This window comes from Thermothielavioides terrestris, chromosome 5, assembly GCF_000226115.1.
Source record: "Thermothielavioides terrestris NRRL 8126 chromosome 5, complete sequence".
NCBI lineage: Eukaryota > Fungi > Ascomycota > Sordariomycetes > Sordariales > Chaetomiaceae > Thermothielavioides > Thermothielavioides terrestris.
Window position 1 is genome coordinate 2619321 of NC_016461.1, and position 26514 is coordinate 2645834.

A 26514-nucleotide genomic window follows, 5' to 3' on the forward strand; every position below is an offset into this window, starting at 1 on the left:
GGCCCACTGGCAGAGCAGCCTGAGAGGCCCCTAACCAGGGTGCCTGTCTGTCAAGCCTTATCGATAAGGCTCAGCAAGGTGCGCATCGGTTTGCATGCGCGGGCCGAAACTGTCGCTTCCTGCGCCAAACAGAAACGCCGACGAAGCTTCGCGACTCGACAACGCAGTCTCAGGACGACCTTCAAACAGCGCTGTAAATCGGCACCTGTTGAGGCAGTCATTACGAACAAGCGCCATGGCTTCTATTGGCCCTCAACTACCTCCGCATCTTCAGAAGCGCAAGCGCACCCCGGAAGACGACGCGGATTCGGGGTCGCCTCCAACTAAGACCTCCCGGCGCGACAACGATGATGAGATCCCTTTAGAAGACAACTCGGATGATGACTTTGGTCCCAGCGCGCCTCAGGCCGGAACTGAGGACAGCGACAGAACCGGGGCCCTCAGACCAGCACCAGCGATCGGTCCGTCACTACCGCCGGTCGGCGCCAGCGGCACGGCGCCGACGAGCGGGAAACGATCGATTGGCCCTTCGCTCCCTTCGACAACAATGCCCACCAACAACGACGAGATCCCCCTTCACGATGACTCTGACGACGACGCGACCGGCCCCGCGCCGCCTCCTCCGAAGCGCGTGTTCGGCCCAGCGCCGCCGCCAGCAGACCTCTCGGAGCGGCCCCCAACCGGCCCCGACCCAGAAACCTCAGACGACGAGGACGATGACTGGGGTCCCGCGCTACCAGGCGCCTCAGCCAGCTCGCGGACCGCCGGGCCCGCCTCCGGCCCGACAACCCCCGCCTCCGCGCCAGAACCAACACCCGCCGCACCCAAACGCGACGACTGGATGCTGGCCCCGCCCACCAGCAGCGGCTACCGCGCCGCCGACCCGACCAAGCTCAGAGCGCGCAAGTTCGCGAGCGGGCCCCGCGCCGCGACCGAGGCCAAGCCGGCCGGCGTGAGCTCGATCTGGACGGAGACGCCCGAGGAGAAAGCGCGCCGGCTGGCCAACGCCGTGCTGGGGCGGGAAGACCCCGCCGCCGCCGCAGCAGCAGCAGGGGGCCCATCTGCGCGAGCTGAGGCGCCCGGCACGAGCAAGAGCAGCGGCAGCAGCAGCAGCAGAAGCAACGGCAAAGCCGACGAGGCGCGGATCAGGTCCTACATGGAGCAGACGCGGGGCCGGAGTCTTGTGGAGGAGCACCAGGCTGCGAGGGCGGCGGGTAGGGCAGCTGCTGCTGGCAAGGGGGTGGATGGCAGCAGGAATAAATGGGGGGTAAAGGCTGGCAGCGGTGGGGTCGAGGACGAGGAGGACGACCCGAGCAAACGGGCGTTCGACTGGGAGAAGGACATGAAGGTGGGCGGGAGGATAAGTAACTCCCAGCGGAAGGAGCTGCTGAATCGCGCGGCGAATTTTTCGGGTCGGTTCCAGGGCGGCAAGTATCTTTGAGGCAGACGGTTGGTGGATGACGCTGGCGCCGATATCCAACCGATATCAAGTGCGATATGGTAGAAGTGTATAGACCGACTTCGAGCCTGCTGTGCATCAATCCCCATCTACGCTTATGACACCGCACACAACAGCTTGGATGCAAAGTCAAGTACGCGCATGCGCTGTTCCCGCTTATATTCAACCGTTTCAGATACACAACAGTCAGGCCGGGCCAGGTATCATCTATCTCGCCGGCCGATCCAGCCTGCCCTGCCACCATTCCAAATACCAACCGAACCCAACCCCCTAGCAGCCCTTTCAGAATACAATCCACCCACCCACTCCCGATAAACTCCATGCTTCAACGGGGCCAACTGTGCCCGCTTCCAACCCGTAAAACCACTATGCTATGCAAGTTCGATATCGCAGGACTGTACGAGAAATAAAGGAAGACTGAAACAAAAGACAAAAAAAAAAAAAAGAAGAAAAATCCGTCCTCTCCGTCTGCTGCCATATAGTCCCGCACCACATTCAATTTTGATAATAAGGGGGAAGCGAGCGCGGGTATGATGCGCCGCCTCCGTCTGCACGGGCTGAGCGACCTGCCTCGGGCGATGGATGCGTAGAGGGAGATAGCGTATATCGTGTTATCCCACGCCAGGACGAAGTGCGGTAGGTAGACGATGACGGGCGTTGACCCGTCAGTCGAGGCGGCGTGAGGTGATGGAAGACCTAGGCAGCTCGGTGGAAGAGACAGCAGCCCGGGGGTGGTAACCGGAGGGAGAGAGGTACACGTCTAATGCGAGAGAGTACGCCGAGCATCGAGCGGGGAAACTCTCATCACGAGCTTTGACAGCTGATATTTCACAACTGCCGTCTGCGTTGCTGTCAGCTCCGCGAATTCCGCGTGCCTGCCTCGAGTTGAGAGGGCGTGGTGTCAGCCGGAATAGCACCGGAGGCTGTTGCGTCAGACTGCTCATGGTCGTTCCGGCTCGTGCCGATCCGGAAAGCTGGGAATGCATTCCTGAGACCAGAAAACAGACGACCGCCGGCCCCAGTACTGCCAGGCGCGCTCCGCGGCGAAGGCGCAGAGTCCGAGGTGGTTCTGGACCTGGAGGGGGCGAGGCCCGGAGAATTCGCATCCTCCGCCGTTCGCGATCCATTACCCGTGCGTCTCCTAGCGGATGTCGGTCTTCGATCAAATCGTCCAAATCCGAGGAATGCGTGGCGGGGTCTGCTTGGAAGGTTCATACGGCTGTGGCCGCGGGTGTTGTCCCCAGGCAGCGTGACGGCAATCACGCCGGTTGTGCCATCGGCACCCTCCGTGACCCGCTCCTGCGGGCGCGGCTTAGGCGTATAATAATCAGCCTTGCACAGCGGGCAGCAGGCCCTCCTGGTGGTCAGCCAAGGGTCGATGCAGGCCGCATGAAAAGCGTGACCGCACGTGAGACCCCGCACGTCATCGTCGTCCTCCAAGGTGTCGATGCAGATGGCGCAAGTGTCGCCTGATGTTCCGACGCATTCGGGAGGGAGAGCAGCGTCGATGTGCTCGTCGTCCTCGTCATCATGTGAAAGCTGACTCATGTGTTTTTGCACCACAGTCGTCTCGGGCTCGTGGTTAGAATCCATCGATGGCCGGGCGAGGCCGCCTACCGTACTCGACGTGCTCTCCTTGGGAGCATGCTGAGGGATCTTGACGGCGGATTTTTCGGGGTTTTCCGGCGCCGCGTCAGCAGCGAATTGCGCACCCGATCCCGTCACCGTCGCGCTCGTTGTTGGCTGGTCATCTGTCGTCGAGTGTTCCTTGGACGGCAGCTCCGGAACGACTCCGTCCGCATGTCGAATACTACTCGGACGGCTGGGGGGAGCCGAGACGCCACCGCGAGTCGGCAGCCCTTCTTGAGCACGGCTAGTGACCCATGTCTTGTATTTTAGCATCGGAAACTTCTCGTTGACTTCGTCGATCGGCATGAGCTTCTTCTCCCTTCGCCGACGGTGAGGACGGGGCATGTTCTCCAGGGTGATCGGCTCGCCGTCGTCGTTACGCATCTGGCGATTGCGCGCGTTATAGCGAAAGCAGTACTTGACGCCGACAATAATCCTGCCGGATGTCAGACGAGCATCGCTCACGGACTGCATTCCCGTCCGGAACTCACCAAAGATTGGTGAAGACGACGCCGAAGCCCAGTGCAACAAAGAAGAGTAATGACGACGAGTTTCCTCCACCGTTGTTACTGTTGTTGTTTGCTGTGTTTCCATTCCCCCCAGAGCCTCCAGCGTCGTTGGTAAGGGAGCTGGTGTCGGTAGCGGTTGGCGAAGCAGCAGACGATGCCGGAACGATGGTTGTCGTGGGTGACGAGTTCGGAACACTGGTCAGGCTGGAGGACGTGGCCACGGCCGTCGCCGCTGCCTGCCTCAGCGCAATCCGGGCGCCTTCCATCACGATCGAATCTATGAACGCCATTTTGCCAAACAAAAATGCACGACTCGATGGCGACTCGAACGATTTAAGAGCGCACGCGGTCCATCAGGCGGCTTTCGTTGAGCCGGTTTCCCCGCCGTGGCGAAACCGCAGGTCGGTAGAAGACAACGTCTCGATCGCCGGCATGCAAAATATGGCTGACTCAAACGGGAGGCCGCTGGTTTTGATGTGGTCAAAAAAGTGAATCCCTCGGAAGGCTGGGAAACACTGTGGGCGATGGAGCCGACGAGGCGGGCAGGTAAAAGCGTAGGCGTGCAGTGAGCTCAGTGAGTGGAGCTGAGTAACATTATGGGGGGGACGAAGACTCTTGTACGGGGGGCGGGAAATGGATATTGTTAGTTGCCCAGCGTTGTATAGGGCGGCGCTCCCTCGCGGTCTGAGACCGGGTCCGGGAGCAGGAGGGGGCGGGAGGCGGGCTGTGCTGAATGGACGTTGTGGAGGGCGGCCGTGTGGCCGGTGGGTGTGTGGGCGTTGCGGGCGCGTGGGGCGGGTCCTTCAATGCACGGGCTGGCCTGGTCGTGGCAAGGGGCTGGAAATTTGGGGGCTTTCCGGAACAAGCGGGATTAACTCCACTACGGAGTACAGAAGGACACTAACGGAACACCAAGCTGGTAATCAGTCGAGCTAGTATAGCGTGCTTGCATTACACAGTACGTGTCAGGACAAGTGGTAATCCGTATGTGAGAGGTCACGCAGCCAAAGATTCATTAATACATTGTATGGCCAGAGCCCAAGCAGTCTGCTACTCGTCAGGTATCATTGATTCCATCTCACATCAGCCTGAAATTCAAATACCTGCGACGGAATACAAGCATCGCGCCCACTGGGCGGAGCCGAAGCTCGGCGAAGCCGAGAGGCTGGCTCCAGTGAATCTTCCATACACAGTAGGTCGGGACAATGCGTCCTCTGTCCAGAGGGCTCGCTGGAAATTTCAGGATGTTTGCGCCCGCTGTTGGGTGAACCGCCTGGGTTTGACAGCCTGGCGGTTCGTCTTTTACGCCTCAGATATACGACTCCGGAGATGCCAGGTGTGCCTTAACCTATGCGTTAACTCAAAGATTGCCAAGCCGGAAAGCGAAATCGACACGGCATGTCCGAATCCTCAGCTTATCCAACCAGATTTAGAAGCATGACGTGGAACTTGGTGTGAACTGTGCGCCCTGGAACGAGCCCAGAAGAAGAAGCAGGCGGATTCGCAAAGGAAGGAAAAGAATGAGAAGGAGAGAGGGTGGGAAAGGAAGAGTGAGGTGGGGAGCAGGGGTAAAGGAGACCGCAGACCTGCCTGAGGCAGGAGAACGGGATTTGGAATGTAACTAAGGTACGATTGGAAATACGAATGGAAATGCTCTGGATCGTGCGGGCTGACTGCGTATTACCTCCCCATGAAATTCTCGCGCACTCTGCGACGGAGCGGAGCGTGTTACTGTGTACGCAGGCAATACGCCTGTGCTGCGGCCAAGTGAAGGGCGAACAGGGATCACGCCCGACGCTGGTGCATCATTGATGTCCCCTTCTCATACGGGCGTAGTTTGCGATCGACACTGCGCCGCGCTAGCAGAGGCCGTCCTGCGCAAAACGCACTACCACTGGACGGGCACCACCACCTGCAGCGGCTTGCCGAGCTGTCCGTCGATGATCGGTGCCATCGTTCCGAATGGTAGACGTTAAAGAGGTCCCGCCAAGACTAATTTCCAGCCCTGGTCTTACACCGTCAGTACGTAGCCACCATCGCCACGGGGTTTGCACTATCGCCACGGGTTAGCCACTGGTTAGTTCGCCGGGGGTGCGGGGGGCGGCGCCAGCCCCCCGCTGGTTAGGGTGAGGGTTATGGTTAGGGTGAGGGTCAAGGTTAGGGTGCGGGTTAACTTCGTTTTCTTTTTTTCAATTTCGTTGAGGTTTCGTGAAGTTATTGCGACGAGTTTTTGCGAGTATTTGCGGTTTGTCTTCGTCGCTGATGCTCTAAGTCGTCGTGGCCCCACTTACCCCTTGGCGATGTGTAAAAGCCTGTAATTCTTAGTGTCTTGGCGGGACCTCTTTAACGACGACCGTTCCGAATACCACGGGCCGCCTAATGTGGAACCATGCTGGCGCGGCAGGGCCAAAACTGTCGCTGTTCCCTTGGCCTCAAGCCGGTTCTACATTAAGCACTTGTAATATACCAAGGCGCGTGTTGACGGCACATCAGCATTGATCCCCTGCGTTCCCGCGAAACAAACTTCCTGTTGGTGCGGGAAACAGACAACGTGCTCGTTATGGAGTACGCCGCTGCCGTACAGTGGGTCGGTCACACTGCAGCTAATGATCCATGGGTGTCTGCATGCCGTTAGTGATCAGGCTCCATCTCCCCGCACACCAAAAGGCAAAGCCGTCCTGCGATCGACTCCGATCACTGCGTGGCTTGCAGGAGGAGTGCTGTGTGCAGTAACAACCGCTGCACGACGAGCCACAAACCATTGGCTCGAAATTTCACTTGGGGTGGAACAGATGGCGAGGCCACGGCTGGGCAGGTCTCCGGGTGGTCACCTGGCCTCTGACCTTGAGACCGGGTCCTGGCCCGAAGATCAAGAATGCTAACAGGTCAACAGCTGCATTGTATGTACGCTATTTGCTGGTTGGAGGCCGTGAAAGCTTCCAGTCCGTCCTTGATGACTTGGCGAGTTCGGAGGGCCAAGATCGGAGTATTCCGGTGTCGGGGATCCCTTTGATCAGCAGAATCATTGTTTCTTCTGCGCGAATTTCTCCTGCGCGAATCACCTGGCGGAGGAAGAGCATGATCTGCTGACATTGTGCTAACGTGGTTCTGCATGGCATTTCGGTCGGTAAGTGTGGTACGTACCTATCTGCGTTAGTGGACTGGCGTGACGGCCTACCGGGACTTCCGGGGCTTGACCCACCAAACTCCGGCATCCCAGGCTTCTCCACGCCGACAAACCCGAGCTGATAAAGCGGAAACGGGCCTTGGCTTGCCGGAGGCTTTGGTCCCTAACTGGGTCCACTTGCCCGACTCGGAAGAAGAGCCAGGGCTACCGACTTACACACGCGCTCCTAGAAAGAAAGCAAACGAAGCCGGGACCGTCCTTCTGGACATGCACTTTATTGCACTCAGCACAGTACCTCGGTATCTGCTCTCGTTTCAACTCTCAAAGCATCCCACTCTCCGCCGCGGGATGCCTAGATGCGCATGATGCTCGCCACGGCGGTGCTGGGAGGTCACAAGAGACTGCGATCCTAGTTTCCAGCGATAGCATATCTAACAGCCATACCAATAACTACAATCTGAACCGCGTTTCCCGCTGTGTTCATGGAGCCGATGGTCTCTCGCGGAGAACGACAGTCTCTCGGTCTAGTCACCGTGAAACTCATCACATTTTCTACCCATGTCTCGTCAGCTGCAAGAGCCTTGCAACCGTTCGGATCCTAGAAGCCCAGCCAGCGAAGCAACTTATCCAGGTGTTCCTCGTTCTCATCCCTGCACTTGAGGATGGTTTCGCGGGTCTGCAGCTTCAACACGTCCGAGTTGGTGACGCGCCACGGGAGAATGGCCTGCAGCACCGTGTCCACATCGGCGACTTTATCGATCCCCCGGATGGTCTGGGGCCGCTTGACCCCAGCCTCCCGCAGCGCGTCCTCCCAGGCTTTAGCATCTTCCCAGTTGACTCCGCCACCGTCGGCTCCTCCGGGGGTGGTTGGCAGAGGCGAGGGGAAGCAGTGGAGTTTAGCGTCTCGGAGCGCTGCTTCTTCGGATTCTTCGTCGACGTACCAGCCTCGGAACTGGCCTCCTGTGCCCGAGAAAGAGCGGAGGAATTCGTATGAGGGGTGGAGGATGGTGGCGAAGTCGAAGTCGATCAGGGCTGTGATGCGGCCGGTGTCAGGATCCCAGAGGAGGTTACTTGAGTCTGGCATGGTGGGAAGTGATCAGTACCGGATATCAGAGCGACGGGAGTCAAGTCTTGCAGTCCATACTGAAATCGGCGTGTGTCAACACTTTTTCATCTTTGAACTGCAGATCCTGGAACTGCGCGGGGACACCCTCAGCAACAAACTTGTCTAGGCGCTGTCGCAAGCCTTTCTGGAGACCCTTGAGCAGCGCAGCCATCTGCGCAAAAACCTTCTTCTTTGTGTCGAGGGCCAGCTTCTCAAAGGAGTCCACCAGTGGTTGGCCTGGCATCAGTTCCTGGACGATCCAGCCCTGGGCAGGTGCGTCGGCAGATACTCCAGCAGCACTGCCCCAGCCATACACGCGGGGCACTACATGGGGCTGAAAGCCGCTGAGGGCAGCCGAAGCTAGTGAGATAATGGCCACCTCGTTCTCGACCCGGTTGGCCATGTTCATGCCCTCGGTCGCTGGGTTGGTGAGGCGCACAATGAGTTCCTGAGTGCCCTCGGGGATGGCAACGCAGCCAAATTGAAGAGCATTGTCACTTGTGGAACGGCCCGGGGGGATTGGCGCGCCCAGCGTGACCAGGTAGACGAAGTTGTTGTATTTAAAAGGACTTTCGGGGTCATACTGAACGGGAACAATGTTCGTGATTTCCTGCCGTTCGTGTGTTAGTGGACTGCTCTGCTCTGTTCGGGGGAGTGAGAGCAACACTGAAACACACTTGCTCCCAGCTTCAAGCGGTTGCGCAGAAGCCCCTGCACGAAATCAAGCCGAGCTTGATAATTCGCGTGGTTGTGGTTCATGGTCACAGTACTGCTTGGAGTGTACGTTTTGTCAACGGGGAGATGCTGGTTACCCAGGCAGCGCAACCTCCATTGACTCTTCGCAGCGAAGTGCTTGGGAGTTCAGGGGTGGTCCAGAGCATGCATCAGGAGATAGTCTGTAAATAACTAGCCTATCAGAGTGAAGCATCAGGTGGGGCTCGAGCAAAGCCGGGCCCGCTTGGGCAGAGCGACCCATCACCACAAACCACCTGTCACGCCGGAAGAGGCCGTGGTGGGGGGCCACCACTGGTTTGTGGGATGCTCCGGACCAAGGCTCAGCAATGTTCGTACTCTACACTAATACGCGGTCAGGCCAGCAAATCACCACGGATAAGGTATGTTGGCCTATGCCAAGACGCGCGACTCGAACGATCGCGAAAGCCCGGACAGCCCCGAGTCCTACTGCGGCAGTGCTACGGTAGCCGGGAAGACATCTCTGCCTCCCTTGGTGCCGTTCTCGGCAGCGAGCGTGAGTAGCTCGCCGATCTAGACTTGCATGTGCTCCAGTCAAGCGGTTGTGATCTGTCGCGTGCTCGTCGGACGTTCTACAAATCACACCTGGCTATCAACGAAGGTGAGGTGATGCCGAGTCAGCGCAGTGTGGGCGACCGACCATTCCGTAACCACTCCTACACGCCTGCACGGGCGGCGAGTGAGGGAATTTAGACTCCAGCGCTCACTTACACTACACAGCAACTATTTGCAGGCCTACACTAAGTGCCAAACCAGGGCGTGATGGTTGCACCGCCTCGTCCGCTGCCGTCCGTTCCGGGCCTGTGGGTGGTATCCGCCAAAGCAAGTGCCGGGCCTTCAAAAAACACCTCCCTCCTCATGACCCTCTGACAGGCGGCTTTGCGCACCACCCAGGAGCTAGCCAAGCACGCAGGAGGTCACCATGCAGGGAACTCAAGAGCCGAAGACTGGATTGCGTCGGATTGCGTCAGAGTCCGGCATTCCCACCTCGAATGCAACGTCCCTGTATGCATGGACGATCGGTTGGTGGCACATGATCTGGGCCTGAGCTTACACCCCTCACAGCTTTTCCACGGGAAAGTTTGTGCGGAAGCAAAGCTTGGCAAACCATGAGAGCTGGTGCTGTCGGCTGGTGCTAAACGCTTGGGAACATCCCATGCGCCCGGGCTTGCTCTGCTCGCAAGCAACATAGTGGCGTGTTGCGACGTAGTGTGTTATCGTCACTCACTCAAAACATGAAAATCTATCACGCCCATCTATGCCACCGGCTTACACCCGTATCCCGCTTGTTGAGTTGAAGGGATAACAGAGAGCAAATCTCGACCGACACCGGACCGTCACTCATACGAGAATATGTCGCCTTCCACTGCTCTGGGGCAGCCAGTCTCTACTCTGAACCACGCATGGCTCCGAGGCTGGAGTTCAAGGCCACCGTCTGCCATCCAACTTGCTGTGTCCGAGACCTCCTTAGAAATACAAACATGAACCGAGATCATTATATCTTGAATGCACCCTTCTTGACACCGAGTGGTAGTGTAAGCCTTAAGGGCTACCAGAGCCGCCACAGCTCCAGTCCAAACCCTCGGGGCACAGAGCCCCGTTCCTCACATAAACCGCCCAGCCGCCACCGAGGCAGTCTGATCCTCACCCGTCTCACAAGCTGGACTGCTGTACACCGCCGTGATATATTTGATCAGGCAAGCACTTAGTCTCGCACCGCTTCGAGCCAATTGGCAACACAGACTAGGCTCTTAGCACGCCGAAACAGCTGGCTTCCTTTCATCGAAGGGGATAAATTATGGATGGGGAAGGGAGTTTGCATGCCAACCCGGAGGAGAAAGACAGCTGAGCCGGCGGCAGTGGCAGCAGGAGCCCGACAATTTCGCGAGCCCCATCCCTACACAGACACCCCTCATGCCGTCCTTAGTACGAAATAATACCACTCACTGGCTTCAGCGTGGTGAGTGGCTGAACCTGCTAAGGCCACTACACAGGGGGGAGTAATCGAGTGACGGGTTTGCTGGAACAGATTTCAAGGAGACAACCTCCATGAAAACGGCTATTCAAGAGCGTAAGATACCTTGTTTGTGCACAAGAAGGGCCTCCATACTGGCAGTGACGTCTCGAACTCAGATCAGCAATGACCGATATGAAACAGGAGAAGGTCCACTCCTTCGTAAGGATGAGTCGGTTCATCATCTCGAGGGGGCTTAGCGGAGGCAGGCGTCTTAATCTCTGCATGTTGGAGTCTTCTTGCTGCCTACAGTCCCTTGTCTCTTTGCCCCTGAGACGTTCTCTCATGGCAGCAATGGATCCGGAGAGTACCTAAAGAAGGACAGAACCCGGACAACGTTCAAACAAGAGACTCGAATCATATCCGACTTTCAGCACAACTCCCGGGCAAAGTCGGGAAAACCTGCTCTCCCCAGAACCCGGAGTCGGCGAACGCCAGACCTCCATCAACTCCTGTCCAGCGACGGCCGGCCAAACACACGGATCAACCATGAACGCTAAACAAAAGGAAGCCGGATCGATTGTTCTATGTCTACCCGCCCGCCCCTTACAGTACATGTCCGTGCTGGGCCTCGGATGCAACACCGATTATAATACACTGAACCCGGGCGCCGCGTCTCCCCTGCCTCCCTCTCAGACTGCTCCTCATCCCCCGTCACTCCGTCACACAACGCAGCAAGACATCTCGGCGCAACAGTGCTCCCTCCGCCTTGCGCTTTTTTTGGATTTCTATATCCACCGTCATTTTAAAAGTTCCTGCTCATGTCGGCCCGCAATCTCGCGTAGTCGAAGAGGCCCTCGATGCTGCCGACGGCGCTGATGGCGATGTCCTGGTCCCAGAGTTTCCTGTTGGCGAAGTCCATGACGTCCTTCTCGGTGATGCCGTCGATGATGCGCTCGATCTCGCCGGGGCTCATGCGGCGGCCGGTCGTGACGATCTGCCGGCCAATGTCCTCGGCCACGGCGGTGGTGCCGTCCAGCGACAGCAGGATGGACGCCTTGAGCTGCGCCTTGGCGCGCTCCACCTCGGCCGCGGTCACGTTGCCCGACAGGCGCGACCACTCGCGCAGGGCGAAGTGCACCAGGTCGTCGATCCTCGAGAGCTTGTCGGTGACCATGTAGATGCCCCAGAGACTGTTGCTCGATTAGCAAGAATGGCTCACATACAAAGAAGGGAGGAGGGGAAAAAAAGAGTTGTGTGGCTTTACCCAGTGTCGCTGTAGCTGGTGGAGAAGCTCATGTAGCTGGTGGCCAGGTCGTTCTTGTGGACGATGCCGCTGAGCCTGCTGCCCTGGTGGGGGGCGTTGCCGAGCGCCTTGTCGTAGTTGCCGACGATGGCCTGAGTGACCAGGGCGGTGAAGTAGTCGTCGTCGTTCCAGCTGACACCCTCAACAGCAATGGCGATGTTGGCCGTCGGGATGGTGTCGTCGCGGATCCTGACGTCGGAGCCGATGAAGTCGGGCTTCTTCTTGGAGAGGATGGAAGCGCTGGAAACGGGGGCGTGCGACGGCAGCTTGGAGAAGTACTTCTCGGCCATCTCGACGAGCTGCTGGTGGGGGACGCCGCCGGCGCCGACGAGCACCATGCGGTCGGCCGTGTAGTTGTTCTTGATGTAGTTGGTGAGCTCGGTCCGGGTGATCTCGCGGATGTTCTCGCGGGGGCCGAGGATGGTGCGACCCAACGGTTGGTTCTGGTAGGCGGTGGCGTGCAGGTGGTCGAAGACGACCTCCTCGAGCTGCTTCTCCACCTCCTCGGCCTCGCGCAGAATGACGTCGCGTTCCCGCTCAATGGCGGACTCCTCGAGAGTCGAGTTCTGGAGAATGTCTTGCAGGATATCGACGCACTGGGGGACGTCCTCGTTCAGGGCCTTGGCAAAGTACACGGTGTTCTCTCGCTGTGCCTGGAGTTAGCAGCGACGGACGGTCGGAGCACTCCGAGTCGGGACCAACCGAGGTGTAGGCGTTCAGGTGGGCGCCCATGTTCTCAATCTCGAGCTCCAACTGCTGTTGCGTCCGCTTCGCGGTACCCTATTTCGAATCGAGCGCAGCACGAGTCAGTTCGATCGACTTGTCCATTACGCGGTGCGCGCGCGGCGGCGAAGCAGGTGCATCCGTACCTTGAAGGCGAGGTGCTCGAGGAAGTGGGCGGTGCCGTTGGTCTCGTCGGTCTCGGCGCGGGAGCCGGCATCGATCCACATGCCGACGGTCGAGGTCTGGGCATAGGGAGAGTACTGGGTCGCGACCTGGAGAGAGCAATTTGGGTCAGGCACGAGCCGCGGAGGGCCAATTGGCGGCAGCGGAAGCTCACGGTAAGGCCATTTTTGAGCGTCGTGGTCTCGGTCTTGATGGCGGGTGAGTGGTGCGGCGTCGCGAGGCCTCGCCTGAACGGCACCGTCAGCCCTCCAGCCCGGCCGCGAAGGCCCTTCGAAAGGTTCAAAGCGAGTCTCCGGGACGCCATGGAGGAGGCGGATGGGCGAAAGGGGAGGGGTGCGGAAAGTAAGTGAGTGGTTTGAAGCAAAGGTCCGACTGAGTTCGAGGTGAGGTATGGCTCCACGCCCCTTCAAAAAACTCCAGTATGCACTCGGCGTAATTTTGCCTCACTTCCAAGGCCGGATCTCGGGAACGCCCGGGCCAGAGCTTGGTTGGGTCCGGAAAGAGAGCTTCTGGAGTCACGTGGCGCACCCTTGCTTACCGGAGCTTTTCTTGGCAACTTTGGAAATTGAGATGCTGCGATTGGCTACGGAAGCAAGCTTCTTTACCCACTGGGTGAAGCGACCCCGACACAGACGAACAACTGCTGCTGCTTGCAACTCAAAACTTGCCCGTGGGGTGAGATGCAAATTGAAATTGCACGCAACCGATAAGGCTTGTCAGACCGTGGAAGGGCGTGCATATTCATATGATGCCAGGAGAAACTGTTTACCAACGCTTTGCACGGGCAAGCCACCCTGGGCCCCCCAGTTCTGCGCCCGTTGAACCTGCGGTGCGCGCGGTTCCGAGCCCACGGCTCCAGTTCGCCTCTTGGCGTCCACCTGCAGGTAGAGGTCTCGTCTCAAGCAATACCTAACGTTATCAAACTTATAAGTTCCCCAGCGCTGTACTGTGAAGTATGCCAAGGTGTAAGGTTTCGCTTCTCTGATTGTACACGACTGTTGTTCTAGAACCTTGGTTTATTTAGATCACAGCTTCCACTGCTTTCAACTGGATCTTTTCGGAGAATGTCGGCCTTGGTCGCAACGTACCCTCCTCTCGGACAAGTCACGATATTGGACAGCTCCAGCGTGACAATCCATGCTGTCCTGGAAGTTCCCCGCGAACTCGCCGCCGCGACACCATGGCAGCTCGCGCTCTGGCACTCGAACGATGACGGAGGCGAGTGGACCGAGGCCGAGTTTGCGGCTGCTGTGACGGACGACGACCGAGTCACGGACTTACACCTGGCCAACGAGTCGGCTACCAGGCTGTACTTCACGGCTAACGTGGTCGTGGGCTCCTCGCTGCGATTCACTGTCAAGTTCCGGCAGAGGGATGGCCAGGAGTGGCGCTGGGCTCGCAGCGAGCAAGGCTCGGACGACGGCGTGGTGGTGATCAAGAAGAAACCCACTCGGGACAGTGACCCCGAGGATCTGCCAGACTTGATCCATGACCTGAACCCAGCTCTCAGCTGGAAGAGCCTCACGAGCCAGGCTCCGGGAACTCGGCTGTGGTCCATTGAGGCAGCAGTGGACGGGACGAAGGACAACGAGTCGTCGTATGCCGATGTTCCCCTCGGCATCCCTTGGGGCAGGTTTCTCAGGTAAAGGCTTCTCGATCCCAGCAGCTGGACTCGTCCTCGAGCCGCTGTGTTTCGCACATACTGACTAGCGGTCATAGATGGTTTGCCTTGGTCCGGCCCTGGACGCCGTGGCTTGCGCCGAGGCAGGGGAAGACAGAGCTGCAACTGGACAAGGATGCACTTCTCTGCTCGTTCCTGTCCCCTCAGGGCAAGCACATGGTTTTTCTCGGCATGAGTGCTGTCGATGATGTTATCACCCTCTTCCGCAGCAGTGACTCCAACCGCTTGGCCTTCCATGTATGTCAGATACCGGCCCCCAAAAACAACCCCCTTCGGTTGGTGAGGCTGTCAACAAGTGCTGACGCCTGCTTAGATCCGCAGTGACAACCCGAAGCCGACAACAGGAATCGCCCTGGTTGCTGTGGGGGACGACATCGAGAGCACGATTGCCGCCGTCGTGTATCATGCCCGTGACCTGGTCTCGGCAACCATTATGGCAGCAGCCGAAGGTTCGGCCGAAACCCCGGCGGGGGGTGACGTCCAGGCGCAGTGGTATGAAACCTGGTATGATGGCTTAGGATATTGTTAGTCCACGTGAAACTTGCAGTTGCGCCTTCGTATGCTCGCTCTAATCATCTCGGCAGGCACCTGGAACTCGCTAGGCCAACAGCTGACGGAAGAGAAGATCCTAACAGCACTGGACGCCCTTGCGGAGAACAACCTCAACATCTCCAACCTGATCATCGACGACAACTGGCAGGACATCGACCACAGGGGAGACAGCCAATGGCAACACGGCTGGAATGACTTTGAGGCCGAGCCAAAGGCCTTCCCCAGAGGACTCAAAGCACTCGTCTCCGACATCCGCTCCAAACACCAAAACATCCAGCACATCGCCGTCTGGCACGCTCTCCTCGGCTACTGGGCCGGCCTCGCCCCCAACGGCCCGCTCGCCAAGCGGTACAAAACCGTCTCCGCCGTCCGCGACGACCCCGCCAAGGACCAGCTCCCTGTCGATGGCAAGATGACGCTCGTCGCCGAAGAGGACATCGCCGCCTTCTACGACGACTTCTACCGCTTCCTGTCCGCCAGCGGCGTCGACGGTGTCAAGACGGACGCGCAGTACATGCTCGACACGCTCGTGCCCGCCGACCTCCGGCGCACGCTCACGCCGGCCTACCTGGACGCCTGGGCGCGCGCCGCGCTCCGGCACTTCCCCGGCCGCGCCATCTCGTGCATGTCGCAGGCACCGCCGGTGCTCTTCCGCGCGCAGCTGCCCGACGCGGCGGCGCGCCGCCCGCCCTGCGTGCTCCGCAACTCGGACGACTACTTCCCGGGCGACCGCGCGTCGCACCCGTGGCACGTGTGGGTCAACGCGCACGCCGCGCTGCTCACGCGGCACCTGCCCGCCGCCGTGCCGGACTGGGACATGTTCCAGACGGCGCACGGAGACGGAGACGACAACGGGTACGCGGCCTTCCACGCGGCCGCGCGCTGCGTCAGCGGCGGGCCCGTGTACATCACGGACGAGCCGGGCCGGCACGACGCCGCGCTGCTGGCGCAGGTGAGCGGGGCGACCCCCCGCGGCAGGACGGTGGTCTTCCGCCCGGCCGTCGCCGGCCGCGTGCTCGACGCGTACGTCGGCTACGGCGAGCCCGCGCTGCTCAAGGTCGGCGCGTACCACGGCCGCGCGGGGCGCGGCACGGCCATCGTCGGCCTGTTCAACGTGGTCGAGCGGCCCGTCGCGGAGGTCGTCCCGCTCGCGCGGTTCCCCGGCGTGGTGGCGGAGCAGAGCTACGTCGTGCGGGCTCACGGCAGCGGCAGGGTGACGCCGCCGTTGCGGGTGGGCGCGCCGGCGTCGCTACTGGCGGTGTCGCTTGGGGTGAGGGGCGCCGACGTGCTCTGTGCGTATCCCCTGACCGAGGTCGAGTCGCGGACCAGAAGGCGGGTGCTGCTGGCGAATCTGGGGCTGGTGGGCAAGATGACCGGGTGCGCGGCGGTGCTGAGGACCGAGTTTGAGGTGCGCGAGAACGGGAGACTGCTGGTTGATGCGACGGTGAAGGCGCTGGGGGTTCTGGGTGAGTGATCGGCTTGCGTCGGGGAAAGCTGCTGCTGGTTTGATCTGACTTCTGACGCGCTTAACTTGACCAGGCATCTACATCTCGGTGCTGCCCGAACTGTCGATCCAGGACGACTTCATGGTCACCATTCAAGGCCAGCCGATCCCCTCGCATACTGTCACCGTCAACAAGGACGACCAGCACGTCCTCGACGTGGACATCGAGACGGCATGGCGGAAAATGAAGCTGGAGAGCGGGTGGGCGAACGAGGTAGAAGTGAAGGTCTATTTTGCTTTGGAGAGGAAGTGATTCGAGTCCTCATCTCCGCCATGATGTCATGCGGGGCTTGCTGCTTGGGAGACCGTGAGATTGGATAAGCTACTCCGGGCCGGCCCCCCAACACCGTCCCGGTTTGTTGACCCGGTCTTCAACGGATTGGTCAACCCCGAAGGACTGGTGGTTGTGACTATCACTCGGGCGGGAGGGGCAGTGGCAAGACCACATGGACGGGTCCAACATCGTCATTCGCCTCCAGATGGCGGCACCAGGCTCGGGAGGCGTCACATGTATTCCGTAACGGGTCCAGATTGCGGGCGCACGCTGCCAGCGGCAGGGGGGAATGGCGGGGGTTGGTGGGCCCTAGCTTGTCAACTGGCAAGCGCCAAGCAGGTATTCCGTAGTTGAGTGAGAGGCGAAGCCCAGGTGGCACGGTGAACACCTGACGCTGGTCTGACAAAGTCAAGAAGTTGGATGTGTTGGATGTGCAGGCAGGATTGAAGCATCAAATGAGAAAAAAAGACGGATGGACCTCATCAGCCCCTTTGACGCCGTGCTCAGTGATCACATCACCCCAGGCCCTTGGCAATGCGGCAACGGTGGCAGGCGAAGTCGGTGTGCCGCTGCCTGAGCCTTCCTCCGCAGGAATAAACGCCACGGCCATGCGACGTGGCCACGGCTACACTCAAGGTAACGCTAAATGGCGGGGTCGAGGAGGGGGAATTTGAGAAAGAATGAAAGGAGGCGAATTGAATCCATATTGCCCACTTTCACAAGCAGCTTTCCCGTCCTTGCGATTTCCGTCTTGTTCTTTTCCAGGTGCTGCTGCTTCCCGATCAAATTGCCAGCCGGGTAGGGCAGCGGGAGCACGGACCAGGCTGCTAACGAACTAGAAGTACGTACCTCTGCCGAGCCCCGGCGGCCCATTTTAGCGCGGGCGAAAACGGCCAACAAGGCTTTCCACTCGTTTCGCGAAGCCGTCAACCGGCTGTGACTGGTGACCTCCAAAGCCTTCATATCCTGCCATCGCGACCTCGAACCGGTCTCGCAGGTCGCAAACAACCGTTTCGGTCCGCGCAAAGACCATTCAAGAGAGCAGCTGCCTATCGACCACCCGTGCTGCACCGCCTGGCGGCGGCATTCACCACGATAATGCTGCCCTCATCTGTGCGGCGAGTCGCCGCTGCGGCGCCGCAGTCGCCCGCCGTGTCGTCGCTGACGTCCTCCGTCCCGCGAGCCGCCGTCGCCTACAGCCTGCCATACAAGCGTAACAGCCTCCACCAGCGCCGTTACTCCTCTTCAAAACCGTCCAGTCCGGATGGCGGGTCCCGAGACTTCGCCGCCCGGCCCTCAGTGCCTGCATCGAGAGGGTCGAAGTCGGAGAAGTCCAAGGCCCAGGCAAAGGAGGCTGTCCCGCAGCCACCCAGCGTCCCCAGTACTAGGCACATCGGGGACGAAGGTTCGTTTTTACCTTCTCTTTTGGACTCTTTTCCTCCCCGGGGCTCGTTTGCTGACACCATCTGTGTTTCTCCAGGCCTTGCACTCTCGACCTTCTTTGCCCTCCACCGTCCGATCTCCGTCACGCAGCTGCTGCCCAGGACCGTGTCGGACCAAGCCTTTGCCCAGATATTCAGCCCAAAGGCGCGGAATAACAGGGTAGGCGAGGTGCTCTCGACGCTGTCACAAACGGTCCACGACCTGGAGGAGCCCCTGTCGAGAATGAGCATTGCCAACGGGGAGAAGCAGCGGCCGCACGAAGCCCAGGAGGCCGAAGACGGGATGACCAAGCTCAGCTTGAAGCACGCCGACGGTACCGAGACGAACGTGTACCTCCAGCTCAACGCCATGTCGGGCCACTACCTGCCGTACACGCCGCCGCCCCCGCCCACCCCCGTCGTGCCGGCCGCCGAGACGACCGGAGCCGAGGTCGAAGCCGACGCAGCCAACAGGGCGATCGCCGAGGAGCTGACGGAGCATGAGCCGCAGACGCGCGTGTACAAGGCCATGGTGACCATCGAGGAGACGGTCGACGCGGACGGGCAGTACAAGGTGGTGGCGCACAGCCCGGAGCTAGTCGAGGAGGATGCACCGCCGCGGTCCTTCCTGGAGCGCATGGCGTGGCGCCAGCTGCGGTACGACGAGGCGCGCCGGCAGCAGGACCGCGCCATGCAGGCCATCAGCGTGCGCCGCCAGCGCAAGCTGCGCATGAAGAAGAAGAAGTACAAGAAGCTGATGAAGAGGACGAGGAACTTGCGGAGGAAGCAGGATCGTTTGTGAGGAGTGGGCCATCACCATCTATCCCTATGTGTAAATATCCCCCTCTTTACCGTTTTCCGCTTTCATTTTTCTCGCTTGTCTAGAGACCGTGGAGTCCTGGTGTACGGCTAAATCCAACGCATAACTTCCGGCTCTTTCGCTGTCATTGAGTTTTTCTGTGGCATCTTCATCGTTCACATGCGCATAGTCGGGAGGGGGCCAGGGCGAGGGAGAAGAAGGGAACGCGAGCAGCAGCACTTAAGAAGCTCGCCTCGCAAGTTCTCACGAGACAGTCCTGTCACCAACTACCTAGGCTACCAACCTTTCACCCCCCTTGAAGGTCTCACCCTAACCTCCCTCCCTAGCTATATCTACCTTGGTTAAACGATATTCTTCCCCAACCACTCGATCCACTGCTCCCCCGTCCACCCACTGCTAATCTCCCCAACCACGACGCCGTTGAACAGCACGGTCGGCGAGACGTGCACGCCCGTCAGCCGCGCCATCTTGACGACAGTCTTGACGTCCGCCGTCACCGCGTTGCCCGCGTTCTTGCCCTCCCCGCCGACCTCGCCCTCCCTGACCTCCAGCAGGCCGTACACGTCCGCCTCGCTGACGAGCCCGTCGCCGAGCGCCTCGGCCGCCAGCCGCGCCAGCCGGCGGTACGTCTCGTTGCGCGTCTCGCGCGCGACCGCCTCGTCGAAGAAGGCCGTCTGCCGCGCGAACAGCGCGCCCGAGAACGTCCAGAACTGCTCCGCCGCCGCTGCCGCCGCCGCCGCGGCGTCGCCGCTGCTACTCGCGCGCTGCAGGAGCAGTCGGTTCACCGCCAGCGCCGCCTCGTGCACCAGCGTCGACGACGGGTGCCACGGCTGGATCTGCTGCCGCAGGATCAGCTGCACGCGCCCGGCCAGGGCCGGGTTGGAGCGGATGTGAGGGATCACGGTCGTTGTGAGTGTCTTGAAGAGTTCTGCGGCGGGGGAACGGGGGTTAAGTTGGTTAGCTTGTTTGGTTGCGGGGGGAAGGGGAAGGGGAAGGGAAGGAGTTGTTAGGGGACGACGTGCTGGCTGAGAAGGGGCAGACGTAGTCGAGGTAGAACTCGAGCGTGTGGAGCGGCTCGTTGGCCGAGGGGCCGCTGGCCGTGGCATCGGTGATGACCAGACGGTGGCCCCCGAATTTGGGCGGGAGAGCCATGGTGCGGGATGTGGTAGGTGAGTAGTAGGGATGAGTAGGTAGTAAGGATGGGTACCTCGATGAATCGCCGGTTGCGAGACGGGTAGTGGAAGAGAGGGAATGTGATATTGAACGCTCGCGGGTCGCCCGGTCTTATATCTTCAGATTCCACGCGCTTCTGCATGCAGCTTACACAGCGCCGCTTTGGCGCTTTGGCGAGGTGGGGATGAGGGGCAGCTTCCCTTACGTCAAATGGTGTAAGTCGAGCATGGTGGCTCGAATGGCAGTTGGCAGCTGGGCATGGCAAGAGGGTTAGGGGCGGATTGTGAGACTGCAAGTCCAGCAACCGCTGGTGCTTCCCCCTTCCTTGAAGAACGGAGCAAGAATTGTTGAAAAGACCGGCTAGAGAGAATGGAGACAGAGAGACGGCCGAGTCCGGCTTAGATTGGTGCATCGGGCTTCATCCCACCCCGAAATCTCGCCCATCACCTAGACTTCTGCAGGCATTGGCGTGTTCACCCGACAGTCTGCTCAATGTGAACTGTCCGCACCAGCGTCAACCCCTGACAACGCTGGCGCTGGCCGCATCCCCGGAACGACAGCAGCATCAGCCGTGTCGTCCGCCTTCGCCATCGCGGTCGCCGTCCCCGTCGTCTTGAACAGCCACGACTCGCGCATCTCAGTATACCGCTCACCCCTCGTTCTCGGCTTGTTCTTCTCGCAGTCGCCGCCGGCCGCGCGGCTGCTTCCCGTCATCGTCCCGCCCAGGTAGACCCTCATGAACTTGGCGAAGCCCGGCATCGAGCTGACAATGATGGCGATGTGCACCTCGACCACGCTGAAAAGACGGACGTGTGGTCAGCAGCTGGGGCGGGTACTCTGATTACCGCCCGATCTTGACAGACACTTACATGCACATCAGCACGAGCGCCGCGTACCACGTCATGTCGGACTGCTCCTCCTCCATCATCCTGACTCTGTACACGAGGGACGTGAGACTGGTAACGACGGCCCTGCATCGACGAAGAAACGTTAGTCACCGCGACAGCTCGCGAATAGGATGGGAAGTGCTCGCTGCTCACAATAAACCCGTTGAGAACATAGCAAGTGCCTTCAGCCGTTGCCTGGTCGACCAATTAAGCCTGGCAATAAACGGCACGGGCAGCACGAAGATGTATATATCTAAGAGCAGGGTGAGCACCCCCGTCGCGATGGCCCAGGTGCTGAACCGGTCCGATTTGTCGCTGAGAGCCGCCTGGTCCCACGTCTGCCCGGGAGCTGGAACCACGTCATACGACTCGAACGCGATGCCGAGCAAGAAGAGCACGCCGTTCACCACCAGCCCGGCTAGGATAGCCACATGGGCGCGCCGCTCAACCGTGAACATCTGGTTGAACAGTAGCAAGATGGCCGCCTTGGCAAGGGCCGTGGCTGTAATGACCAAGCATGCCCGCGCGAAGTAGATCTGGTGGTGGTTATATCACCATGTTCACAACCCTGCTGCCGCGGAGGCTCACCTTCGTAGCGTTCCCCAGTCGCCAGCAGACCGGTATATCCCACGCGTGCCGTGCAAGACGGAGCTCTAGCAACATCCACGGCCACCGTCAGTAACCCCAACTGACCGGGAGAAGAGCTGAGGGCTGAGGCGGCTGGAGCACGTACGGGTAAGCATCAAGCTGGCCTCAGTGAGCGAAAGCACAAGCGCCATCAGGGCGAGATCTTCAGGAAAGGAGGGCGTCAGCCGAGACGTCATATTCTCGCGAATACTTCCAGGGGCAACAACGACTCACAGTCACTCCACGTCAGCATCTTCATCATCCGATTGACGAAGAGTCGCCCGGCCACAATGAGAAACGTCGATGCCATCACGGTGCCGTTGATGACGATGTTGATCCGGCTCAGGCTCGGCGGGTCCACGAAGTTGGACACTTGGCCCTCGGGCGGCTTCCCCAGCGGAATCGCGCACAAGTCTGTATCCGAGAATTCGGCCATCTTGTCGTCCGAATCACCACCTCATTTGGTCCGTGTCAAGCAGAGAGAGGTGAGGAACAGTGTGCGGGGCGACATCCTCGCCCAGAGCGCAGAGGATATAGGGGTCAAAATGACATGAACGCCGGCGTGAAGCGCAAGAATTCCGCACTTCATCGCATTAGCTGCTGGCCACGCTTCCCGCCCCCTCACTGCAAGCAGCTAGCTTCCCTTCTACCCGCAACTCGCCAGTTACGGCCGTTCTTCTCAAGTGAAAGTGTGGCGTCTGTGGGCTTGCACGGGGGCCGGCCACGGTCAGGGCAGAGATCGCCTCAACAAGCGGCATGCGTCTGCTTTGATAGGGCCCCGGCGCTGACGCCCTACTCCATTCCTCAAGGATATTCCTTCATGCGGTCCCGAAACTTCTTTTTGCGGGTGAAAAGCGGAAACGGGAACTGGCCGAGGCCGCGCCGCTGCCGCTTGACATGCTGTTGAGCGTGCCGTGCAACGCAAGTCGAGGTTGTTTGCTTGCTTGGGCTCTACTATGGATGCCCCTGGACGCAATGCACTCGCCTGCTGGCACAATACCTACTAGGAAGCATAATTGCTGGACGAAGAATGTTTGCTGCCTTGCCCTGCGTCATGCCTTTTCTACAGTGCGACGGAAGGGTGATGCCCCTACCGCTGCCCCCTCCCCCCCCGAACTACGGATACCGTGGAGAACACTGCATGTTTAACTCCTGCCCTCGTACATTCTTTACCCCACGATCATTGTGTCCTCGGAACCTCGTCGGATAGCGTACCCTTCTGACAGACTCAAGTGGCCCTCTATGTGCCTTCCCAAGTCCGGGGTTCAGCCAGGGGGTGGATAGCCGACCCCATCCAGAGGCTACCCCCTAGGTACTCTTTGCTAGGCATGCAGCCAGACCACGCCGAATGAAACAACGCCCGGCGGTTCTCCAGCATCGATCTGGACTCATCAAACACCCAGTCGCGCGTGCTGCTCCTCAGCCGCTGCCCCTCGATCAGAGACTTCTCTTCGTTGCCGCCGCCAACATCATCATCATCATAACCCGCTGCTGTTGGGTCCCGGCCGTCTCTTCCCTCCTCTCCTGAACAGAAGAACTCTTCCGCTGCCGTCGGTGCAATACTCGAGCCGAAGAAGCCGCGAGCCTCCTCCCGCCGGTTCAAGCCACCTGGGCATGTAACCGAATCAAATTGCAGCACTGCAACAACCAGTTGGATACTTCTTTGTTGTTGTTGTTGTCCCACTGAGACGGTTCAAGGCTGTCTCCTGTCAAAGCTCTCAGGGTGTCCAAGACAGCCCACAGTCAACTGTAGCCACTGCTTCAGCCACTGAACCACCAGCCAGTTGTGTTCCTACGGCTCCATCGTACGAGTTTCTGAAACTACCCAACTTCAACAGGAATTCATCCACTGCTGTACACCTGTCTAGTAGGACTGGGGAACCAGCAAGCCAATACTGAACCGCTGGCGTCGTTGCTAGGCGCGAACTTCTCAGCCGTGGGAGCGTTTTAGCTATGGACAGCAGGTGGCAAAGCAACGACTTCTGGAAGGCATGGTCAGCAAGTAGGGTCACTTGTGTCTCGAAACAGCTCAGGCGGGCAATTTCGACTCAAGCACGACATCAAGGATAGGCCGTCACACAACACGCGAGACAGGCACACACGGTAAGGGCAACGGGTATCTCCGAGGCTGTGCCCAGCGCCTCGTACCTCCATTTCCGAGTAATGGGCTGCGGCAACTACCTAGCCTTCTTCCGCTTCTTTGAAGCGGGCGGCTCTGGCTCATCGTCCGATGGGAGGATGTCACTCGCCCCATCGACGTCGACATCAGAGTCGCTGCCGCTCTCACCCTCACTGCCCTCTTCTGGGTCATCTTCATCTTCGGACCCTTCAGATTCTTCCTCGTCATCCTCTTCGTCGCTCGTGTCATCCAGGGGTATCATATCTTCCGCACCGTCTCCTGGGGCCGCTGCCTCGGGCCTGTCTCCTGGCTCGGAGTCACTATCACTCGAGAAGCCCGAAAAGTCCTCGTCTTCTTGCTCCGACACCTCGTCCTCTTCCTCGGCCGCCACGGTTGACCCGGCTAGCGAAGTGTCCGCGACGCTCTCGTTCTCGTCACGTTTCCGCTTCTTCGGCATCTCGCCGAGGCGGCCTTGCCTGCCCTCAATGACGGTCTCGTCTCCTCCTTCAACCACAGGAGCGGGCGTGAACCAGGGAATTTTGCCTCGCATGAAGTCATTAAGCACCATCTTGGCGACGCCGTCGACGTCCGGCTCGCCGCCCTTGAGTAGTCTTCCAGATTTCCTGGCCAAGAGTTCGAGAAACTCCATATGGTCTTTCCAGCCCTTGAGCTCGTATGTCCTCTCCATATGGTGTGTTTTGACCTTCCTCAAAACAGCAGGAATGTATTGCTCTGGGTTCTCCACGTTCTCGACACGGACGACGCCGCGAAGGAGGAGATCCTGCGGGGTATCATTCTGGTTTGGTGGCACAATGCCGGGGCAGTCGATCAGATAAATCCTCTTCATCAGCGTGACATACTGCCACACTTTGGTCTCGCCGGGAATGGGCGCAACCTTGGCAACCGGCTTGCCGCGCAGCGCATTGATGATGCTCGACTTGCCGACATTCGGATAGCCGATCAGGCCCACACTGATTTGTTTCCGTTCCTTGTGCAGGACACTAAACTGTCTGAGGAGATCGATAAGGGAGCCACGCCCAAAGGGGTTTTTGATGCTAGACCTCATGGCACAGGTGGGATGGTCCTTCTGAAGCACGCGAATCCAGGCGGCCTGTGTCTGTTAGCAGCCGTCTGAACGGGATATGAACAGAACAGGACAGAACGACACGGTGAGATGTATGAATCATCACTAAGAAGACCGCCATGAGCTGTCCAAGACGGACAGTAGCGGCCTTCAACTCGTCTGAAACACATCCGGTATCCGGCGGTAGAACTCCAAAACGGAGACGACCAATCCCTGATCTGAAGACCAGACCAAGGACGTTGGAGATGGAAATCGCTCTCCCAGGGATGTAACGGACGATCTCCCATGGAGCATAAAAAATGCGGAAGGATCCTGACGAAAGCCCTGGGGTCGCCAGGCGGGAGGCACTTGGCAACGAAATGGAAGGTGAAAGGATCGGAAGGGAGGGAGCGCTTACGGCCGTGCTAGAGGGGACCAGGTCGATCTTATTCAACACGAAAACAAGATGTTTATGGGGGGCTTCGGCAGCCAGATACTTCTCCACGTGCCGACTGTCGAGCCGAGTTAGCGATGTTCACAGAGAGCCTCTGAGCATTGCACACACCATCTTGTTCCAAGCGGATCGCGGGCGTCTAGTACGTGGAGAATGACGTCTGAAGAGTCAATCACCTTGTCTAGATGGTTTGTTAGCAGACAGACCAGGACCAGATGGACGATCCACAAGACTTACACAGCTCGTTCCAGATGCGCTTGGACTGCCCCTTGCTGAAGATGGCCTCCTTGGCCGTCGCGACACTGAAGTCCTCCTCCACCGGCGCATCCCCATCCACGGCTGCAGACCCGGCCGCGCCGTTGAGCAGCTTGATCTCCTCCAGACGAGTCTGGTAGGAGTCGAGGCTCTGTTCGCTGTGGCTGGCAAGCTCGTCGACAGTGTTGAAGCTGAGCTTCGGCCGTTTTCTCTGGGCCTTAGGGCCGAAGGTCTCGGCGAAGGGCTCGCTCTCGATCGTCATCTTCGCCCGGTGCTTCTTGAGCCCGTCCTGGAGGCTGGGACCGTCCCGAATCAAGCTCATGGGGAGCTTGTTGCTTTTCAATAGGACAGTGTATGGGTCCTTCTGTTTCTCGGCAATGGCCTCCCGGAACGACTTGAGCGTGTCCTGAGAGATGACTCTGGTGTTGTTGAACCACCGCCGGTTCGGCTCGATGACGGCCTTGGGGACCTCCTTGCTCTGAAACGAGGCGGCCTTGACAATCTTGCCCTCCCTGTTTCGGATGGCCTTGCCTTCCTTGAACATGTTCAGGGTCTTGACCTTCTTGGCCGAGCGGTAGAAATTCTCGCCCTTGACCTTGGGGTCGCCCGCCACCTTGCCCTCCCGCTGCATGCGGGCCTTCTCCTTCTTTCCTGCGGCAAGGTTAGCAGCGAGCGAGCAGAGAAAACGACGCCAAAGGAGTCCGTCGGCGACTGCTTACCCGTTCCCATCTTGGCAATTGCTGGGTACCAAGCCCCAAAAAGGAAGCAAAAAGAAGGAAAAATGGAAATTGGAAAGAATAATCCCCGCCTGCGAAGACAATGATCGCAGCGGTCTTCCACGGGGAAGCAGATGGTGGAAGACGAAGGGAAAAAGTTGAGAGGAAGGCGTAGCAGACGAAGCAAACCAAATGAAGTTTTTGGAGGGGTGGAGCTCGG

General features: G+C 59.4%; 9 protein-coding genes across 9 annotated transcripts; 3 read left to right on the forward strand and 6 right to left on the reverse strand.

The window, feature by feature from the left end:
* The first annotated feature begins 131 nt into the window (after nucleotides 1-131).
* THITE_2122102 (uncharacterized protein) lies at nucleotides 132-1577 on the forward strand. Its single transcript, XM_003656809.1, has one exon. It carries the CDS (start codon nucleotides 236-238, stop codon nucleotides 1439-1441), a length of 1206 nt encoding a protein of 401 aa, XP_003656857.1. The 5' UTR covers nucleotides 132-235; the 3' UTR covers nucleotides 1442-1577.
* A 465-nt stretch (nucleotides 1578-2042) lies between these two features.
* THITE_2122103 (uncharacterized protein) lies at nucleotides 2043-3936 on the reverse strand. Its single transcript, XM_003656810.1, has one exon. It carries the CDS (start codon nucleotides 3560-3562, stop codon nucleotides 2312-2314), a length of 1251 nt encoding a protein of 416 aa, XP_003656858.1. The 5' UTR covers nucleotides 3563-3936; the 3' UTR covers nucleotides 2043-2311.
* Nucleotides 3937-7206: 3270 nt separating this feature from the next.
* On the reverse strand, nucleotides 7207-8685 carry THITE_2122106 (uncharacterized protein). The gene is made up of 3 exons (XM_003656811.1): nucleotides 8505-8685; nucleotides 7869-8439; nucleotides 7207-7801 (listed from the first exon to the last, which is right to left on the reverse strand). Exons 1-3 carry the CDS (start codon nucleotides 8586-8588, stop codon nucleotides 7323-7325), a joined length of 1134 nt encoding a protein of 377 aa, XP_003656859.1. The 5' UTR covers nucleotides 8589-8685; the 3' UTR covers nucleotides 7207-7322.
* A 2562-nt stretch (nucleotides 8686-11247) lies between these two features.
* Nucleotides 11248-13365, reverse strand: THITE_2122109 (uncharacterized protein). The gene is made up of 5 exons (XM_003656812.1): nucleotides 12903-13365; nucleotides 12712-12837; nucleotides 12545-12622; nucleotides 11804-12489; nucleotides 11248-11729 (listed from the first exon to the last, which is right to left on the reverse strand). Exons 1-5 carry the CDS (start codon nucleotides 13050-13052, stop codon nucleotides 11342-11344), a joined length of 1428 nt encoding a protein of 475 aa, XP_003656860.1. The 5' UTR covers nucleotides 13053-13365; the 3' UTR covers nucleotides 11248-11341.
* Nucleotides 13366-13642: 277 nt separating this feature from the next.
* Nucleotides 13643-17235, forward strand: THITE_2070309 (glycoside hydrolase family 36 protein). The gene is made up of 5 exons (XM_003656813.1): nucleotides 13643-14390; nucleotides 14468-14666; nucleotides 14743-14953; nucleotides 15014-16447; nucleotides 16521-17235. Exons 1-5 carry the CDS (start codon nucleotides 13813-13815, stop codon nucleotides 16736-16738), a joined length of 2640 nt encoding a protein of 879 aa, XP_003656861.1. The 5' UTR covers nucleotides 13643-13812; the 3' UTR covers nucleotides 16739-17235.
* A 493-nt stretch (nucleotides 17236-17728) lies between these two features.
* Nucleotides 17729-19162, forward strand: THITE_2122112 (uncharacterized protein). Its single transcript, XM_003656814.1, has 2 exons — nucleotides 17729-18164; nucleotides 18240-19162. Exons 1-2 carry the CDS (start codon nucleotides 17858-17860, stop codon nucleotides 18980-18982), a joined length of 1050 nt encoding a protein of 349 aa, XP_003656862.1. The 5' UTR covers nucleotides 17729-17857; the 3' UTR covers nucleotides 18983-19162.
* Nucleotides 19163-19186: 24 nt separating this feature from the next.
* THITE_2156298 (uncharacterized protein) lies at nucleotides 19187-20335 on the reverse strand. Its single transcript, XM_003656815.1, has 2 exons — nucleotides 20023-20335; nucleotides 19187-19928 (listed from the first exon to the last, which is right to left on the reverse strand). The coding sequence occupies exons 1-2, from the start codon at nucleotides 20150-20152 to the stop codon at nucleotides 19342-19344; spliced, it is 717 nt and encodes a 238-aa protein (XP_003656863.1). The 5' UTR covers nucleotides 20153-20335; the 3' UTR covers nucleotides 19187-19341.
* Nucleotides 20336-20662: 327 nt separating this feature from the next.
* Nucleotides 20663-22123, reverse strand: THITE_2092033 (uncharacterized protein; the record flags this gene model as incomplete). Its single annotated transcript, XM_003656816.1, has 6 exons — nucleotides 20663-20969; nucleotides 21043-21144; nucleotides 21214-21596; nucleotides 21649-21713; nucleotides 21794-21850; nucleotides 21922-22123. The coding sequence occupies 6 exons, from the start codon at nucleotides 22121-22123 to the stop codon at nucleotides 20663-20665; spliced, it is 1116 nt and encodes a 371-aa protein (XP_003656864.1).
* A 1669-nt stretch (nucleotides 22124-23792) lies between these two features.
* Nucleotides 23793-26483, reverse strand: THITE_2070313 (uncharacterized protein). Its single transcript, XM_003656817.1, has 5 exons — nucleotides 26298-26483; nucleotides 25561-26229; nucleotides 25435-25504; nucleotides 25288-25381; nucleotides 23793-24917 (listed from the first exon to the last, which is right to left on the reverse strand). The coding sequence occupies exons 1-5, from the start codon at nucleotides 26305-26307 to the stop codon at nucleotides 23865-23867; spliced, it is 1896 nt and encodes a 631-aa protein (XP_003656865.1). The 5' UTR covers nucleotides 26308-26483; the 3' UTR covers nucleotides 23793-23864.
* Nucleotides 26484-26514: the final 31 nt, after the last annotated feature.